The sequence below is a fragment of the Lepidochelys kempii genome, chromosome 6, assembly GCF_965140265.1.
Source record: "Lepidochelys kempii isolate rLepKem1 chromosome 6, rLepKem1.hap2, whole genome shotgun sequence".
Taxonomy (NCBI): Eukaryota; Metazoa; Chordata; order Testudines; family Cheloniidae; genus Lepidochelys; species Lepidochelys kempii.
The window spans coordinates 36,846,843-36,866,829 of record NC_133261.1 but is presented as its reverse complement, the minus strand read 5'-3'; the positions used below and the strand labels follow the sequence as shown (position 1 = coordinate 36,866,829).

Sequence of the window (19,987 nt, the reverse complement as noted above, 5' to 3'; positions counted from 1 at the left end):
GAAACTTGTTGGACCTAGGAGATGAAGGCAGTCAGTGTATTAGGACAGAGCTCCCTTATATAGTTTCAGGTGCCCTATGCTCCTCTCTGGTAAGCAAAAGGCAGCCTAAACCCACAGACCCTAGCTGGGGAGGACATATGGAAGGGAATGTAGCATTCTCCTCTTTCCTGATTTAATGGAAACCCTTTTTCAGGATTTGTATTGATAGGGAGGGGATGGAGATGTCAGCCATTCTCCACAATTCCCCCTACCCCATGGAACAAAATATTGCAAGTCATTGCATGCATTTTTACAGTAACCTGTGTGGGTTCCCTGTCTGCCCCAAACTCTGTAACCATGCTATGAAAAGGTGGGAGGGAGGGAAGTGGGTGAAAGTTGTGAATGCCTCAAGGTCTGTGGGTTTGGGTTGGCTGATCTTCCAGCTGCTTCTGAGAAGGGCAGTAAATCCTATTTCTCATGGGAGAATTAGGAGGAATTTTCATGATGCATGAGGAATTAAACATGCAAATCCTAAGAGTTATACTGGGAACTGTGATGAAATGCTTGGTGTAGAATTGTCAGCTCTGTAGGACTTGCTCCTGTTGTTTCTTCCATTGAGCAACATATTAGATGAAAGTAAGTCAGAGAAAGTCAGGACAAGCTTTATCTATCTGGGGGAGCAGTATGCAAAGTACTGGATAAGTGTGTAGTGACTGTCATCACCCTCCATTGTGTCTCTTACTTGACCACTAATGATGATTCTTCAAAGACCACTCCAGAGTACCAGATTATATCCCAATATGTGCTGTTTAGCTAAAGTGTGGTGTCCAAAGTCTGCAGCACACAGATACATTAAAGGACAAAGATAAATTTGAGTAAGGTACCTTTTGATGAAGTACAGTTGAGAGATATGGTAATAAGAATGCATCAGAGTTGTCAGTCTGAGTTCTTAAAGTTGCCAAGTACTGAACAAGAATACTTCTATTCAAGGTTCAATCTACTGATTGAACTCCTGATAAAATTGATCTTGTAGGTGCTACAGTATTCTCTGGCTTATGGGCAAACACAGATCTGTTGTATTTATTTAGATAGAATATGTGGGTCCAAAGAATCGTGACCTTAACTGTCCAGCGTTAAACAAGGTTCCGTGTTTGGTCCATGAAGACCTTAGCTTGCTTAGCACTGTGGCAAACACACCATTAAAAATCCTTTTAACCTTGTATTAAAGATACAGAAAAGAAGGAAAAACAGTTAAAGCATTTGAAATGTATTAAGTAAGGATTTCATTTTAGCATCGCCCCTTGCTCCCCTTCCCTTTAGCTGGAGAGAGTTTTTAGAAGGAAAACCCCCTTATTTGACACTCTCTTTTAGGTGATGTTAAAGATGGTAATTGTCCTTTTTGTGGGGAGAAAAGAAGCTAGTTCAAATGGGCTGGAGTTGTTGTTAAAGTCCATTCCTCCCACTGCTCGAAAAACACAGGCACAGCACACAGTCTTATCAGCCATGCCAAGACCTGGCAAACTTGTACCAGCGTCAGGCTGGTTAGGGTATTGCAATTAACTGCTTCTCTGATCACAGGCTTACAGCAGTATTGCAAAATATACAGTCTTAGGCCTTGCCTACACTGGCAAGTTTCTGTGGAGTAAAGCAGCTTTCTGCGCTGTAACTCCCGAGGTGTACACACTGCCAAGCCACTTTGTGCGCAGAAACTGCACAATTACAGCACTGTTTAAAAAAAACAAAAACAAAAACAAAAACCACCCCAACGAGAGGCATAGAGTTTACTGTGCTGGGGGTACAGTGCCTCGGTGCCAGTGTAGACACCCTGGTCAATTATAGCGCTGTGATTGGCCTCCAGGAGGTGTACCACAATGCCTGTTCTCACCTCTCTTTTCATCGGTTTGAACTCTACTGCCCTGATGTCAAGTGACCAACAGTCATCCCCACCCCATACATTTTGAAAGTCCCCTTCCTGTTTGCTCGGTGACACTTGCAGTGGTCTCATCGCATCTTTCCAGGTGACCATGCCTGCTCCACATACCAGGCGATCCCCTGCTTGGAGCAGTGCCAAGCTGCTGGCCCTCATCAGCATTTGGGGGAAAGGAAGCTGTCCAGTCCAAGCTGCGCTCCAGCCGTAGGAATTACAATACCAATGGACAGATTTCATGATGCATAAAAAAAGGGGCCATGACCGAGACACACTTCAGTGCAGGGTCAAAGTGAAGGAACGCCTACCAAAAGCGCGGGAGGCAAACAGCTGCTCCGGTTTTGTGCTCACGAGCTGCCAGCTCTACGAAGAGGTGCCAGCTCTACAAAGAGCTGGACGCAATACTCGGCGATGACCCCACCTCCACTGCGAAGGCCACTTGTGGATACTTTGGTGGCTTGCGTGCCAGTCAAGAATGGAGCCAGGAGGAGGAAATCTTGGGGGAGTGGGAGGACCCAGAGGCCGAGGACAACTCGGAGGTCAGAGAAACATGCAGCCAGGAGCTCTTTTCTACCCTGAAGGGGGCTAGCCAGTCACAGATGTCGGATCTTGGCAAAGTGCAAACAGGAGAGGAGGCCCCTGGTAAGTGGCTTTGATTTTTGGGAATTGCTGAAGCAAGTTGATGTGGGCAGGAGGGTTGCAGAAAGCAGGCTTGGTTACCCGCTGCACTGTACTCCAAAGGAGAAGGTTGGATATGATACCTGGACATACACAAATCTTTAACCGTCCCGGGACCCCACCTTGTCCCTTCTCCCATCCCTCTCAGTGCTGATGTATTTTTTTGTTTGTTTGTCTCTCTCCTCCAGTTGTTGTTTTTTAATAAAAGAATTGTGTTGGTTTGAAAGCAATCTTTATTCCATTAATTGAAAGCAAACAGAGCCCTGCAAAGCAACAGGCAATTTCCTTACACCTTCATGGTGCATCATCTGCACCAATCACAATCACCTCCTAGCATTACAAGCACTGCACTCCCGAGCACAGCAACAAACTTTAGTGGCTTTCAGCATCAAATTGCTGCCTCAAGGCATCCCTGGTCCTTATGGCTCCATGCTGTGCCCCTCTAAAAGCCCTGGTTTCTGGCTGTTCAAATTCAGCCTCCAGACACTGAGCCTCAGTGGTCCAGCCCTGAGTGAAGATTTCACCTGTCCCTTCACAATATTACGGAGCGTACAGCACGCGACTATAAGCATAGGAATATTGTCATCAGCCAGGTCCAGCCTCCATATAGGCAGTGCCAATGTGCCTTTAAATGGGCAAAAGCACACTCAACAGCCATTCTGCAGTTGCTCAGCCTGTGGTTGAACTGCTCCTTGCTGCTGTCAAGGTGCCCCATGTATGGCTTCATAAACCTAGCATTAAGGGGTAGGCGGGGCCTCCCAGGATCACAATGGGCATCTCAACTTCCCCTACAGTGATCTTCTGCTCTGGGAAGAAAGTCCCTGCTTGCAGCTTCCCAAACAGGCCAGTGTTCTAAAAGATGCATGCATCATGTACCTTTCCGGACCAGCCTGTGTTAATGTCTGTGAAATGCCCACAGTGATCCACAAGCACCTGGAGAACCACTGAGAAATACCCTTTCCGATGAATGTACTGGTGGCTAGGTGGTCTGGTGCCAAAATTGGAATATTTGTGCCATCTATCCCCGCTCTGCAGTTAGGGAAGCCTAGCTTTGTGCAAAGCCATCCACAATGTCATGCACGTTGCTCAGAGTTACAGCCTTTCGGAGCAGGATGCAATTAATGGCCCTGCACACTTCTGTCAACACGAGCTCAATGGTCAACTCCCACTCCAAACTGGTTAGTGACTAATCAGGAGCAGTCTGGAGTAGCCAGCTTCCACAGTGTAATTGCCACGTGCTTCTCCAATGACAGGACAGCTCTCATTCTCGTGTCTTTGCGTCGCAGGGCTGGGGTGAACTCATCTCACGGTCCCATGAATGTGGCTTTCTTCATCCGAAAGTTCTGCAGCCGCTGCTCGTCATCCCAGACATGCATGATGATGTGATCCCACCACTCAGTGCTTGTTTCCCAAGCCCAGAAATTGGCTTTCCACTGTGGTCAGCACCTCCGTGAATGCCACAAGCAATCTTGTGTCGTAGCTACTATGTGTGGCGAGATCAACGTCGCACTCCTCTTGCCTTTGTAGTTTAAGAAATAACTGCCACTTGTGACATGTTGGTGAGAGCAAGCAGCATATTGGTCAACAGTGTGGGATCCATTCCTGCAGACCTAAGAGGCACAGCACTCAGATGGCGCCAAATGCGGACAGAAGCACAGGGATTGCTGGGATGCGAAGCAATGCATCACAGGGCTTTGGGACAGGACCCAGAATGCCCTGCAACCCCCTCCGCCTTCCCACAACTCATAGCGGCAGAAGAGGAAGAGATGCTCTGTGGGATGGCTGCCCAGAGTGCACTGCTCCGAATACTGCTGCAAGTGCCGCAAGTGTGAACATGCTATTGTGCAGGCAGCTGACAGTGTGAACACACAAGACGGTTTCCCTTCAGTGCTCTCTGAGTGGTGCTGTAGCTCTGCCAGGTTAGACATACCCTTAGTTGACTAGGCCAGATTCTTACTAGACAAAAAGAAAAAGGAGAGTGTGATATGAGAGAAGAAATGAGGTGGGGAAGGAAAAGAACACACAAAGAAGAGGGTGTGAGTGTGAGTGAGTGAGTGAGTGTCATATCCCAGGTGGTGGCTGGGATTCATCCAGAGCTGGTAGAGGTGGTGATGGTCCCTCTCTCTGGCCCAGTCTGATCAAGACATCTCTTAGGATTAGGAAGAAGAAGGTCTGGGATCCCAGGAGGGGTGGCATGGCAGCCATGATGGTGCTGTTTGCTCAGTAGCCAGATTTCCTCCCCAAAGTTTTTTTTTTTTTTTTTTAAATATGGACCTGAAAAGGGAGTGGTGGGTGGAATAACCCATCCCCTCATTATTTTGTCCATCAATGAGGCCTGATTTCCAACACACCAATTTTAGTTTCTTGTATTCTGGTTTCATGCTTTTGTTGTTTACCAAGAATGATCTTAACACCGTCCTTGAATTATATCATTAGACCTTTTTGATTAGACTAATCAGCCTTTCTGTCCCACTTTTTGAGCCTTTTCCCATCAGCATTTGCTCTTAGAGGTTGTTGTGATATCTTACGAACTTCCACTTTTTACAGTTGAGCTCACCATTAGGACCCAATTATTACAACGCATTTGGTATCTAGTAGTAACTGTAACAAATCTATATATGTACATTTGGAGCACTTAGCAAAATTGATATAAGGCAAGCCTGAACCCACCTAATGTGTATATATTTTCTCAAAATGGGAGTTTTAAATTTAAATGGCTAAAAAGTAGGTACTCATGGCACCCATTACTTATGTCTGTTATTTAGAGATACTCTATACTCTGTAATTAGTATAATTAAGTACTCAGTCTGTTATGTAGTAAACTGTGAACTTCCCTAGTATTTGTTGGCTACCTGCAGAGTCATAGAGTTTAAGGCCAGAAGGGACCACCAGATATCTAATTTGACGTTCTGCATATTGCAGGCCACCAACACCTCCCAGAACCTTCATGCTAAACCCAACAACTGAAATTAGACCAAAGTATTACAGCCCACAGGAGACTAGACAATTATCTTTTGCAGGGACAGACTAGGATGGACTGAGGAGGCCCGGTGCCTGGGCCCCAGTAATGGCAGGAAAATGATTAAATTGAGAAATTAACATGTAACTTCATTACTACATGATGTGGGCCAAGTTATGTGGGCATGAAAACAAAATTAATCTTCTTTACGCTTTGCATGGATTTCTTGATTACTTTTCTTCTGAACCTGAAGTTCTTTTGTTTTGCGGAACTTGACCACTATCATGCAAATAGCCTTATTTTTAAATATTGGATAACAGGGCTGGATTTTGATCAAACAGAACTCTTGGATGAGCTAGAATTTGATGCCCCTCATAATAATCAATTTGTGATAAATCTTTAAAATTTTCCTTCGGTGTTCTCCAGTATCCAACCATAGGGGAAGCTGGCCAGCTTACACATCCCCTCAGACTGGCCTTTAGATTTAGCATGTATCTCTTCCATGTTTAATAAATGGCACTCATCAACCTGGATTTCTTAGCATGCAACTAGATGCTGATCCAGTATTTGGTTCATGGAGGAAGCAAACTGAAGAGAGCAGAGAATGGGGAAAGTGGTTTGAAACTAGTGGTTTGAAATAAGTTAAGGCCATGTCTATGCTACAAACTTTGGCTTACACAAATTACATTGGCATAAAAGCTGCCACGGTTAGTATATCGCTCATACGCATGTATATTTGGCTTTTTGCGTCAGTGCTGCACGCACTCACCATGAGTGCTTTTTTCAATGCACAGTGTGGTGCACTATGGGAAGTTATCCCAGTGTGCAACTCACCTCCATCCAGCTCATTATCTTTTGCCAACTTTTGACAATGCAAGGTGGAACAGAAACGAATCACGCAAGGGTGACTGGGAGCTAGGACTCAAGTTCCCATCATACAACTTCTCCATCCAATAATGTCATTCATATCCCATAATTTTCACACCTTTTTTAAAAAAAAACAACAAAACAAAAAAAAACCCATGAACCTGCATGGCCCTCATGGCTGTCCACAATCTCTGACAGAAGCTTGGAATGTGCACATCTTTACTTTATTGTCACAAGCGTTGCAAGAACGGGGCGTACAATCCTTTTGGTATTTGCAGAGCAGCAAGAAGAACCTCATTGGCGGGGAACGTGACAAATTCATGGAGGACCAATTGCTGTGGGACATAGCAAAAACCAATTCAAGGTTGTTGGTGGCATTCACAGAGCAGCTGCCGACAGTGGAGCACTGCTTCTGGGCCTGAGAAACAAGCACTGTAATGTAATGTGGGGTTGGGATGACGAGCAGTGACTGCAGAATGTTCAGATGCAAAAGGCCATGTTCCTGGATCTATGTGCTGAGCTCACCCCCACCCTCCAGCCTCGGGACACCAGAATGGGAGCTGCAGTGACCATGGAGAAGCAAGTGGCAATCACACTGTGTAAACTTGCAATGCTGGCTTGCTAACAGTCCATGGCTAATCATTTTGGAGCTGGAAAATCCACTGTGAGGGCTGTTGTCATGCAAGTGTGCTAGGGTGACCAGATATTCCGATTTTTATAGGGACAGTCCCAATTTTGAGGGCTTTTTCTTATGTAGGCACCTCTTACCTCCCCACCCCTATCCTGATTTTTTACACTTGCTATCTGATCACCCTACAGTGTGCAGAGCCATTGATACTCTTCTGCTGTGCAGGATTATGGCTCTTGGCAATGGGCAGGACATAGTGGATGGATTTGCAGCTGTGGGGATCCAGAACTGCAGTGGAGCAATAGATGGCACGCATATCCCTATTTTGGTAGCAGTCCACTGTGCCCCAGAGTACATCAGCAGATAGGGCTACTTTTCTTTTGTTGTTATGCAAGCACTGGTAGATCACTGGGGATGGTTCACTAACATCAATCTTGGCTGGTCAGGGAAGGTATATGACGCGTGCGTATTTAAGAACACAGGACTGTTCAGAAAGTTACAAGCAGAGACTTTCTTTCCCAACCAGTGGATTACCATTGGCAATGTTGAAATGCCAGTGGTGATCCTGGGGGATCCAAGCCTACCTCTTGCTCCTCTGACTCATGAAGCTGTAGACCAGCCCCCTTGACAGCACCAAGGAAAGATTCAACTACCAGCATAGCAGGTGGCAAAATGACAGTTCAATGTGTTATTGGTATACTGAAGAGACTATGGTGTTTACTCAGATGATTGGATCTCAGTGTGAAAAATATCCCAATGGTTATAGCTGCCTGCCGTGTCCTGCATAATATTGGTGAGACAACTTGGGAAATGTTACTGCCGGCGTGGAGGGCAGTCATGAAGCGGCTGTCTGCCAAGTTTGAACAACCAGACACAAGGGCTATTAGAAGAGCTCAGTGTGGAGCTATACAGCTGAGGGATGCCTTGAAAATCCCTTTAACAGTGAGCCACAGTAGTGCATTGTGCTGGACTGTGCTCTCCCTGGCCATGCACTTTTGAGGTCTGTTAGGAACTGCATGGGGCTTGCTGTACATCTATGAATATAACACTGTCAATGTGCCTATTAATTGTGTGATGCTTGTTGTACATTGATGATGATGATTACACTGTCACTGACCCTTTGAGTTGTGTCACACTGTACAATAACAAGTGGGTGCTTTCAGTACCTCTAGGCATTCTGCAGTGTATGCTGGGAACTAATAAAGATTAATAGAATTTTGAATGACAAGACCAGTCCAAAATATCTGTGTAATTTAAAAGCAAATACATAAAAAAAACTTTAATAAATTAATGGAACAGAACTTAACATGTCCACTTTGGCTACACATACAGTAACTGTGGCTTCCTCAGGTCACTGTATCTGAAGCTGTGATTGTCCTTAATGTCTCCTGCTGTGACGTGGCAGGAGTAGTGCAGCGGTCCCTGGTGCCATGTGGAATACTGAGGCGGGGTGTGGGGAGGTGCTATACTGGAGTTCTCCATGATTGCAAAGGAAGGCTAGGAATTGTTGAACCTGTAGGTCCCCAAGAATCTACAGGATCTGTGTTTGTTGCTGGAGAAGCCCCATTTTGTCCTGGGGCATCTCCCTCTCCTTTTCCTGCTGGGACTCCTGAGGCTTTTTCCTGTCAGCTCTTTCCTTCTCCAAACAGTTGGAAATATTCACCCTTCAGGCCCTCTGCTTGCAGTCTGATGCAGCATTGGTTTGCAGGATCTCATGGAACATGTCATCCAAAGTCCTCTTCTTTTTTTCTCCTTATCTGACTTCCACATGTGTGGCTGGGGAACCCCTCAAAGCTGCAACAGCAGCAGCTACAGATAGAATACACAGAGGTACCATTGTCAGTATAGTCATAACAGAAAGCAAACGTTAAGGTTCAGGTTTCAGAGTAGCAGCCGTGTTAGTCTGTATTCGCAAAAAGAACAGGAGGACTTGTGGCACCTTAGAGACTAACCAATTTATCTGAGCATGAGCTTTCGTGAGCTACAGCTCACTTCATTGCATGCATCCGATGAAGTGAGCTGTAGCTCACGAAAGCTCATGCTCAAAAAAATTGGTTAGTCTCTAAGGTGCCACAAGTCCTCCTTTTCTTTTCAAGGTTCAGAGCTCTCTTTCCTTGTCCCCCTGAAGTTTTAAACAAGTTTTAAACAAGTTTTTAAACAATAGGTGACTATTGACACCTGCTTCAGAGTGTTAGTGCACGTCACCACTCTCAGCACCAGCCACAGTGAATACAACCCACCAGAAATGAGGAAAAGGAGGAGGGAATCGCTCAGTTGCGTAAAACTGTGAATATAGATAGGGCCGTGGCACTGAAGATCGGCACCATTTTCCATGAGCGTTGGTGATTTTAGCTGATATCTCGCTCCTGATGGTAACACAGACACAGCGCACAGCTGCTGCTGGTGTTCCAAAGCCACCTGGTCCATATGCCACCACTCTGTTTACTGCACTGGTGCCTGCTGAAGTCATCACAGGCTGCCATGGGAAAGCGTCCTACCACGTAGGAAGAAATAAGGCTGCTATCAATAGAAATCTTTAGGAAAGGATTGCAGAGTACCTCAAAGGGATGTCCCTTTGTACATAAACAATCTGTTCCATATCCCGTGCCTAATGCGACAAGGGAGTGAAAAGCAGTGTGCCTGGGGTATGTGGGGTGGGGGTGGTGTCTCTGCAAAGTAGGGCATGCCGCTCTTTTTGTAAAAGCGGCAAGTCTGTGGCTTGGCACCACGTCGACTGTTGACTTCTGTGGCCTTCTGGTAGGCCTGCCACAATTCCTTCACTTTCATGTGGCACTGCTGCTGATTCCTGTCATGCCTCTTCTCTCGCTTCCTCTGTGCAATCTGCTCATAAATGTCCACGTTTCTGCAGCTGATCTATAGCTGTGCCTGCACAGCCTCTTCTCCCCACAGACCTCAGAGATCTAAGATCTCCTATCTACTCCATGCCAGAGTGTGTCTGAAGCATGTTGCCAGCAAGATTGTTTGGGCAGTTGCACACAACAGTGGAGAGCTGCTAGGTGTGCTCACCAAGTTGTGCAATCAGGAAAAGATATTTTAAAAATCCATGGGGTTCCAGTCTCCATGACCCTGAGAATTGGAATTCGCAAATGTGACCAGAGCAGTCAGCGTCAGGCATTGTGGGACAGCTGCTGCAGGACTGTGAGGGTTGACATGAGTAATGCAGTCTGTACACTCATATAGTGTTGCCATTAGTATGTCGAACGTGGCTCAATGCCATTCACGGAGTTGATGTTGCTGCCTTGCTGCAACGGGGTGCTTACACCAGTGGGAGACAATTTTAGGTGTAGCCACGTGCATATCTATGTTGATGCAAGGTGGCTTACGTCAACCTAACCTTGTAGTGGAGACCAGGCCTAAGAAGGGTACTTTGTAAATATGACTTAAAAAAAAAATCCTGAAAAACCTCTACACAGTGGTTACGAATATCTAGTTTTGCTTATGTCTTGATCTTATGCTTTCCATAAGAATTAGCCATGCATTTCTTCTTCCCTACACTTATTTTTCTAATGTAGAAACATTCATTATGTTCGGTTCCCGATTTGCTTTATACATTAGTTTCTAATTTGTTCTCTTTTGAAAAGCAGTGTAAACTCCCTGGAAATGTGTGCGAAATACCTGGGTTATGAAAGTTTCCACTGATAACTTCCTAGTGAGTTTACCCTAGGCAAGTTATAATAATGGTGATAAGAAAAGGGGAGGGGGGGGTTGGAAACCTTTTGTAGTGATAATCAAGGTGGGCCATTTCCAGCAGTTGACAAGAACTTCTGAGGAACAGGTCCATTTATCTACCAATGTTATATATGCCATCATGTGCCAGCAATGCCCCTCTGCCATGTACATTGGTCAAACTGGACAGTTTCTCTGTAAAAGAATAAATGGACACAAATCAGACGTCAAGAATTATAACATTCGAAAACCAGTCGGAGAACACTTCAATCTCTTTGGTCACTCGATTACAGACCTAAAAGTTGCAATTCTGCAACAAAAAAACTTCAAAAACAGACTCCAATGAGAGACTGCTGAATTGGAATTAATTTGCAAACTGGATACAATTAACTTAGGCTTGAAAAAAAGACTGGGAGTGGATGGGTCATTACATAAAGTAAAACTATTTCCCCATGTTTATTTCCCCGCCCCCCCACCCCCCCGTCCCCCCGCACTGTTCCTCGGACATTCTTGTCAACCGCTGGAAATGGCCCACCTTGATTATCACTACAAAAGGTTTACCCCCCTCCCCCCCACCCCCTCACCCCGCTCTCCTGCTGGTAATAGCTCACCTTAAGTGATCACTCTCGTTACAGTGTGTATGGTTTCATGTTCTCTATGTATATAAATCTCCCCACTGTATTTTCCACTGAATGCACCCGAAGAAGTGAGCTGTAGCTCACGAAAGCTTATGCTCAAATAAATTTGTTAGTCTCTAAGGTGCCACAAGTCCTCCTTTTCTTTTTGAGCTCTGGGTGGCTCAAAAGCTTCTCTCTCTCTCACCAACAGAAGTTGGTCCAATAAAAGATATTACCTCACCCACCTTGCCTTTCTAATATTCTGGGGCTGCCATGGCTACAACCACACTGCATAGAGCATGATCTTTTTCAGTATGTTTTTAAATAGGTACAATACATATTATTATCTTACTTTTGGAGAGAGTGATGGATGTTGCTTGATCATTTTGAGAGCCTCCAAATCCTACTTTTTGAAAAACCTTCAGGTTTACTACTAAGATATTTTTTTTCTCTTATAACAGGAGGGTCCTGCTGACTGTGTTCAGTCCAAAAGCCCATTGCCATTTCATTATCCCTTCTTCACCTACAATACTGGGCATTATCCTGACCATGACAGTTCCAGACTTCAGACTCCACTGTTAGGTAATGGAAGTATCAGTTTATTTTATATTTTTATTGCTTTTCAACCTTACTTTTGCTCATTTCTTGGGCTGGGCTATGGCGATGTTTCATTTGGGGTCTGATCCTAAAATTATTGTACAAACAACACCCAGTGGCATCAGCTGGGGTTTTAACATCTTCTTTTTGTTTTCTTAAGCATATAGGCTATTTGTTAGCAGTTATAAAGTAGCTTCTCTCTTATAAAAAGGTAGAGGAGCTGTTGTTTTTTTATTTACTGTAAGTAAATTAATTATAGGATGGACAAATCTGTTGCTAAGACTACAACTGTGATAGATTATTATGGAGCACTAGTAAAACAAAATTATTTGAAGACAGTTTCAGCTTTCAGATGCACTCACATGAATGGCTTCTGTTGCAGCCAGTGGGATTGACTTATATTCATTAAAGGACAGAATTTGGCCCTTGAAGTCTGAGCTAGATGTGGTAAGGAATTAGTTAATTTAATTGGGCCGGGTGAGGAAGACTTTGACTCAAGTAACTAGTGGTCCAGAGCCAAATTCTGCCATTAGTTGTCCAAGTACAGCTCCTATTAATTTGTCCCTTAATATTAATTAATTCTGCACTTCTTCTGCATTGAAAATGTCTGCTGATTTGCAGTCAAATACCTACTGAGATTGGGGTACGTGAGGAATGCAGGATTGTGTTGAGAATTTGCCAGGAAGCAGCCAGATGCCATTTTTCTAGTGCAACTAAACAAAATCATTGTATGACTACCAATCTGTCCTGTCTCATTAAATAAATAGCTGCTAAATGTTCTGCCTGAAAGAGTGAGTGAGTATGATAAATTTAACCCTAAGTGCTTGCAAGGACCATTTCTACTTGAAACAAGTATCCTATCAAGAGTCTTAAATCCGTGGTAGCAAAAGGTTTTTTGTTTTTTTTTTAAAATAGTTTAAATTATATGTTGTAACTAATATTTTTGCATATTCTGAAATTCTTTAATGGGTCAGCTATTTTAAACCCTCCCAGAATAGTTGTAGATTGAGCACAGTGGAGAAAACAGCCAAACTCTGAACATATTAGCACTGAACTGTTCTCCCCAGGCCCTACAACACACAATTCTAGTGTTTCCTGTGGCATTTGTGCTCTGAAACATTTATGATAATGGCTGAATTTTAAAAGCATTGCACAGACATTTATAAAGACAATTCAACAATTTGTGACAACACCTTTGCATAACACCTTCACTACCATTTTGAAAACACAAACCTTCCATTCGCTACCTAAGAAATATTAAAACCTTATGAACCAAATTCTGCCCTCAGTTACATCCATGTAGCCTCACTGAAGTAACTGAGACAAAGTTGCTGCTGGTGTGAGTGTACACAACTGTATTGACTACAAATAGTTTTGCAACAGCTGATGCCTTTGGTGAATTTGGTTTGGTGAGGCTGTGTGAGTATAAATGAGGGATGACTTTGGCCCTCTAAAGCAGGGGTGGGCAAACTTGTGGGAGGCGGATCAGGGCAGAGGCAGGGGCACGGGTGGGGGTGGGTGTGAGGGTTCTGGCTGGGGGTGCAGGCTCTGGGGTGGGGCAGGGGATGAGGGTTTAGGGTTCAGGAGGGAGCTCCAGGTTGGGATCAAGGGGTTCAGCGGGCGGGAGGGGAATCACGGCTGGGGCAGGGGGTTGGGCACAAGAGGGGGTCAGGGGTGCAGGCTCCAGGTGGCGCTTACCTGAGGCAGCTCCAGGAAGCAGTGGCATGTTCCCGCTCTGGCTCCTACATTTAGAGGCAGGCAGGGGGCTCTGCACATTGCCCAGTTCCCAGGCGCCGCCCCTGCAGCTCCCATTGGCTGGGAGACCCCAGATTCCGCTCCCCAGTGGAAGCTCGAGGGCTGGGTTAAATCGGCTGGCAGGTTGGATGTGGCCCACGGGCCTTAATTTGCCCACCCTTGCTCTAAAGTCATCCCAGTGAAATTGTTTAGGATACCTTCACTCAAATTCTTGATGCCTCCCTGTTGCGAAAATGTAATCCTTAATACTTAAACCAGTTACGTTATGCAAAGGTGTGTATTGTCTTTGAATATTCATGAGACTGTACAGCACACTTTTCTATTAAAGTTGTCAGTTGTAATTTAAAATGAGCTTCTTAATTGCTACTTCTTTTTTGGCTCATCTCAACACAAAAGTGTTGCCATGCTCACCTAGAATACAAAGTACTCTTGTTCTCAGTGCTGGCAATGGAAGAATGCAGTGCTACTCAGATTTAGCAAATGCAAAACTGACTTGATATGGTAAGAATTTTAGTATCCCAGTCTTTTGTTTATTAACCCAATATGATTCTGGCTTCTCTAATCAAGGTTTGAAGTCATTTTTCTTTGAATTAATTGACTACAAAGAATTTGGAGGAAACTTTATAGTCAGAGCTAGCTTTTAAATTAAAATATTTCCTGCAATAAAAAAAATAGTATATTCAGTAAGTTACTTTATCCTTTTTATATTATAAAGTAAGCTTTTCTGTTTAAGAGAAAAACAGAAAACACACTAGAGCCAAAAACTCTTTAAAATGAATTTACATGTTTCCATTAAATACCATGGCAACTAAAACAAACATTGTTCTATTTAGGAAACCTTTTTTAAAAAAAATTGTGTTGAATGTGTTTGAGATTTTTTCCCCAACACAATTAATAAATGTCTTTCGTTCATGGAGATCTAGCTACTCTGTAATGTGTGGCAATTATAATCAGATGGGATAAAAAGAGGTGTTTTTATATATTATGGGTAGGGTTGGTAGGACCACCTATTAAGGTTGCCCTACACTTCCCTTTATAAGACCTAATATTTGGTTGCTTATAACTTTATTAGACTGTAATTGTTCGGCTGAAATTCCAGTTCATTCCAGTTGATCCTTTGGGGAAAAAAGTCAAAAAGAAAAGAGAAGATTGGGAGGAAGGTTGTCTAATGGGTGGAGCAAAGGGATGAGAAAAATGGGATCTGGTTTTTATCTTCCCCTCAGCACTAATTAACGGTGACCTAACGCAAGTCAATTTATGCCTGTTTTTTTCCTGAAGTTTCTACTGATTTGGGGTAACTTAATTCACTAGGACATGACTTTCAAAGGTTCTAAGTGAGCACTCGCAGTTCCCAGTGACTGGAGTTTTTTTTCTGGAGTTGTAGTTGCTCCCTATCTCTCAAAATCAGTTGCTAGGTGTTTGACATTTCCAAAATCAGAGACCACTTTTGAAAATGTAGGCTTTTATTTCTTTGTGCCTCAATTTGCCATCTGAAAAACAGCGATAATATGTAATATGGGTGGTTTTGATGTTTAACATTTGCAAAGTGCTTTGAGATCTTTGAATGAAAGGAACAATAAAACTAAAACTGGTGTTGGGAGATGTCCCAACTCAGTTTGTTCAATCAAACTCTCATGTAGTAAAAGTTTTCACTCAGTAAGGTTTTCAGGATTTTACCAACTGTTGTTTACTTAATAGCTGATAGGTATATAGTTTATGATGATAGCTTACAGTAAACACCTTTTTTTTTTTTTAAAGATGACTTACAACAAGAAAAAAAAGGGCTTTTTTTCTGCTTCTCCTTTCCCTTGGAAATATTGGGAATGTAAATTGTGGTGCTCCCTGGTTTTCCTAGCAACATTAGTGAGAAGTCTCAGATGAGTATTAGGAGCTTTATCCATCCATAAATGAATGGGTTAAGGAGGGCAGAACAAAGACAGCTTTTCTGCCAATTGTTTAATCTGATGTTTTGAGATAAATAGGTGGTAAAACCAAACAAAACCCAAATGTTTTAAGGAGTTCTAAATAAAAATAATTTCCCTTCTCAGTTTATCAGGTTTCACTGGCATGGTGGTATCTCTAGTGTCATCATAATACTATTTCTTATGTTGACCATAATGGGGCTTGCACCAATTTAACTAAATTGGTAGAGAAAATAATTTAAATTGATGCAATCCCCCATGGCATTGAAGCAGTTATACCAATACGAAGGAATGGTATGGTAAATTTAGAGTTTTCCAGGGGTGGGGAAAGGGATTGACAAGAACTGAATTTCTGAAATTAAAGACAACAAAAATAATAAATACCTTCATATTTTTCAAGTCCTCTTCTGCCTTTTTTATACATCATAAAGAAACAAAATAAAATAAAAATAAATAAAAAAATAAACAAGGGCACAAACACATTGTTGTTCCTTTTCTGTATCACCTTGAAAGAGTCACTGTTCTTCACTTCAGGAACTTCAAGTTATGGACTCAAATTGAATTTTGTTTCTACTTTAGTAAATGGTAGTGGATATATTTTTCATTATGGTTTTAATCTTGATTTTAAAAAAGCATTTACAAAATGACATGAAATAATCTTAATTCCAAAGCTTTTTATGATCAAATATTGTGTTTTGAATCACAGAAGCTTTGAATTTAGAATGTATTTGGACTCAAGAAAGATGCCAGCAAACATTTTGTAACACACTCTTCCATCAAAGACAAGGATCAGAAGAAAATCTTTTAAATAAGAAAAGGCATGCCTATAAAACAGAACATGGGAATAATCATAAAAGGTAGAGTGAACTTATTTTAGTTGTCATTTATGATGAACCTGTAAATACAATTATGATTTGTAAAGTCAAAAGTTGAAACTATTTCCCAGCAAAATTTTTATTAGACAGGACTATTCCTAAAACTGTTTAACAGTAAAGCCAAAAAAGGACAAAGCTTTCATGAGAGCATTGTTCAATGTAACCAATAATTCTGATTAAACCAGTTACAAACGCAGGGCCAAATTCTGCCTTCAGATATTCACTCACAACTCCTATTTGGGAGCCTTTCAAAGGAATGTATATACAAATTAAGTTCTTGGGGCAAATACTTGTTTGTCCACCCACCTAACATCACATCAGATGCTACGTTTATATCTGCTTATGCTAGTGGGCCAGACAGTAGACATCCTATGCCTGGGGCTCTGTGCACCCTGCACGCCATGGAGTGTCTGTCTGCACCACAACAGCAGGGGCAGACGTGGGTATGAACAGTAAATTTTCCCACCAAACTAACTCCTCATTGTGTGTCCATTACTCCACTTTCCACATGGTAAAGGTCCTGAACCACACGTTGGAACGGGGGATTCTTTCCCTCAGCCTTTCTGTGCTTCAGTGCCTCGTTACAGATATTGGGCTGTACCCTGAAAAAATAGCTTGAGATCCTTGGGGGGGACAGACTCTCTAGAAGTGCAAAGTATTTATTTTAGTATGGAAACAAGAGTACTTGGAAAAGGTGTGGAAAATAATTTGCATCTCCAGAAAATCTGACAATTTTTCATTAAAATTGTTTTGCAGAAAAGGAGAATAAATTCCAGATGTTTGCCAATGTAGTATCACAACTGGCATCATAAAATCACTGCTGCCTAATAGCCTAGGCTTGTTTCAGTTTTAAAACCAATGGGCCAAAGCCCTTACTCAAGCAAAGCTCCCATTGACATCGACGAGTGAGAACTTTGGTCTAAATTTTCAAAAGTAACTAGTTAAAGTATCTCAGTTTTTGGTTGTCCCACTTGTGACACCTTAAAAGAGTGTGATTTTTTTTTCCAGATATTGAATGCGCAACACTTTCTGAGCAGCTGGACAATGGCAGCACAGCTCCAGGCTGTCTTTGTTGAAGAGAGATTCATGAAGGAGGTGCTCTGATTCCAAAGTAACAGGGCCCATATAAATACCTGAATAGTAAAGGAAGACCCTCCATAAGGTCAGAACTTCCTTTCTCAATAGATCCCGAGTATTCACAGGATTTGATGGCCGTGGACTTTATTTCCTCTGTCCTGTCCAACAGTCTTTGCAGTGGCAAAATAGAATATGACCATGAGATTACTATGGCCCTTTGTCCGCTCAGCTGATTAGGAAATTACTATGGCACAGAGAGCTATAGAATGTTCAGTACATCTATGCAAAACTTTTCTACAACAGATTATAATCCTCTAATGGTTTGTTTAGGGGAAAAGAAATTCCGGGGACCCCAGAGGTTCAAAAACTCAGATTGTCATTTAGCATGGATAGTATGATTTTCTGCAGGAAATGTGTTTTGTTGTTGTGTGTTGTTTACTTGTTTCCCTTGTCCAGCTACCCTGTGATACTGGATCTAGCAATTGCAGCAGAATTACTGTGGTGACACATTGGTTTATCTCATGAGAATGGAGATTATAATCTCATTGTTACAGCCTGGTGTAACTTCTCTTCTAAATTTTGCTCAGTAGATACATTGGGCAAAATTTGCTTACAGTATTATATTGTTTGGGGAGATAGAATGTAATCACTCTATCAGCCATGTGAATTTCTAAATTATCTTTGTTTTCAGAACTTGATTAGCCTCAGGAAGCAAGATTATTTATCATGTCTGAGACCAATAGCTTTGCTTGGTTTGAGCTTCTACCGGTGTGATTGAAGATCTGTGCCTGATGGACTAATAAGTGGTACATGTCAGTGAATTGAGGAAATGAAACTTAAAGAGATATAGAATAAACTCTTTTACCACCTAAATTAGGGACGGTGATCTCTTTCACAGGCGCACTGACATGATGGATCCTGGGGAAACAAAGCCTGTGGGAAATAGCATGGTGTTTGAGACACTCTAGTTGACTGACATCTGTTTATACTGTTAATTTTAGGAAGTGGGGCCAGTATTGTGAATGACTTAAGTGACTCATCCCCAAGTGAGATGGGGAGTGTGTGTGTGTGTGTGTGTGCGCGCGCACGCAAGATGGGATGGAAGGAAGATTGTGCAGTTGAGCGTGTGCGATGAAGTGAGGGAGCAGAGATTCGAGAGATGGGTAGACAGAATAAGTAAAGAAAGGAAAGGAAAAAGAAATCCAGGGGATTAGACTGAGGTAGATCGTAATTAAGTCTGGTAATTGAAGGGGCAAGAATATAATTTGATTCCCATGCTCAGTCACTGCTCTCCAAGCAAGTATAGAGCACATCATGTTGCTTTGCAGTGACCCGCCTGGCTGAGACGGGAGAAAGTATGCTGGAGCTCAAAAAGAGACTCCATTCAGCCATTCTTTGCAGAGTAAAATCATCACATGGAACTTTCACTATGGAGGCTGTAAACTTGGGGAGAGAAGTCTTTTCCCTGGAATGAAAAATAAAAGAAACCTGGAACTCAAGTCCTTGACAAATGAGATTTTTTTTTCTTAATTTGGTCAAAAAAGTTTTGGTTCAGTATCACTTACCTAGCATGTCCAGTACCTCTGCACTGATGAACACCCTTTTGCAGTACCAGAAATATGTCTGGTAACCTGGCATCTATGTGCTTTCTAAAAATATTTAATGCTGACCACATTCAGAAATCCGAACTGACAGAGCAGGGAGATTCCAGACATTCTCCAGCCTGGGATGTTTTTTACTGTCTCGAATAGTAGAGTGGCCACACTAGGTCAGATCAATGGTCCATCTAGCCCAGTATCCTGTCTTCCAACAGAGATCAGAACAGGGCAGTTTCAAATCCCTTGTCATCCAGTCCCAGCTATTGGCAGTCAGAGGTTTATGGACACCTCGAGTATTGGATTGCGTCCCTGACCATCTTGGCTAATAGCATTGATGGACCTATCCTCCAGGAACTTATCTAATTCTTTGTTGAGTGCTTTTATAGTTTTGGCCTTCACAGCATCCTCTGGAAACAAGTTCCAAAGGTTAACTGTGCATTATGTGAAAAAGTACTTCCTTTTGTTTGTTTTAAACCTGCTGTCTTTTAATTTAATTGAGTGACCCCTAGTTCTTGTGTTATTGAAGGGGTAAATAACACTTTCCCATTTACTTTCTCCATTCGTGATTTTATAGACCTCTATCATATTCTCACTGAGTCACCTATTTTGTAAGAGTCTTTTTTAATCTCTTCTCATATGGAAGCTGTGCCATACCTCTTATCATTTTGTTGCCCTTCTCTGTACCTTTTCCAATTCTAATATTTTTTTTAAGATGGGGCAACTGGAGCCACATGCACTATTCAAGGGGTGGGTATAACATGGATTTATATAATGGCATTATTATATTTTCTGTCTTATTATCTATCCCTTTTCTAATGGTT

At 42.6% G+C, this 19,987-nt stretch overlaps 1 protein-coding gene across 15 annotated transcripts in view; it reads left to right on the top strand.

The window, feature by feature from the left end:
* IRAG1 (inositol 1,4,5-triphosphate receptor associated 1) overlaps window positions 1-19,987 on the top strand; it is a 189,707-nt gene that overhangs the window by 57,972 nt on the left and 111,748 nt on the right. For 11 of the 15 annotated variants that reach the window (XM_073347576.1, XM_073347577.1, XM_073347581.1 and 8 more), the window contains 2 exons: window positions 11,804-11,924; window positions 16,323-16,473. In XM_073347576.1, the coding sequence (XP_073203677.1) occupies window positions 11,804-11,924; window positions 16,323-16,473 (272 nt within the window). Of the gene's footprint in view, window positions 1-11,803; window positions 11,925-16,322; window positions 16,474-17,499; window positions 17,654-19,987 lie in introns of those variants that run through there. The other 4 variants (XM_073347588.1, XM_073347589.1, XM_073347590.1 and 1 more) reach the window with 2 other exon arrangements.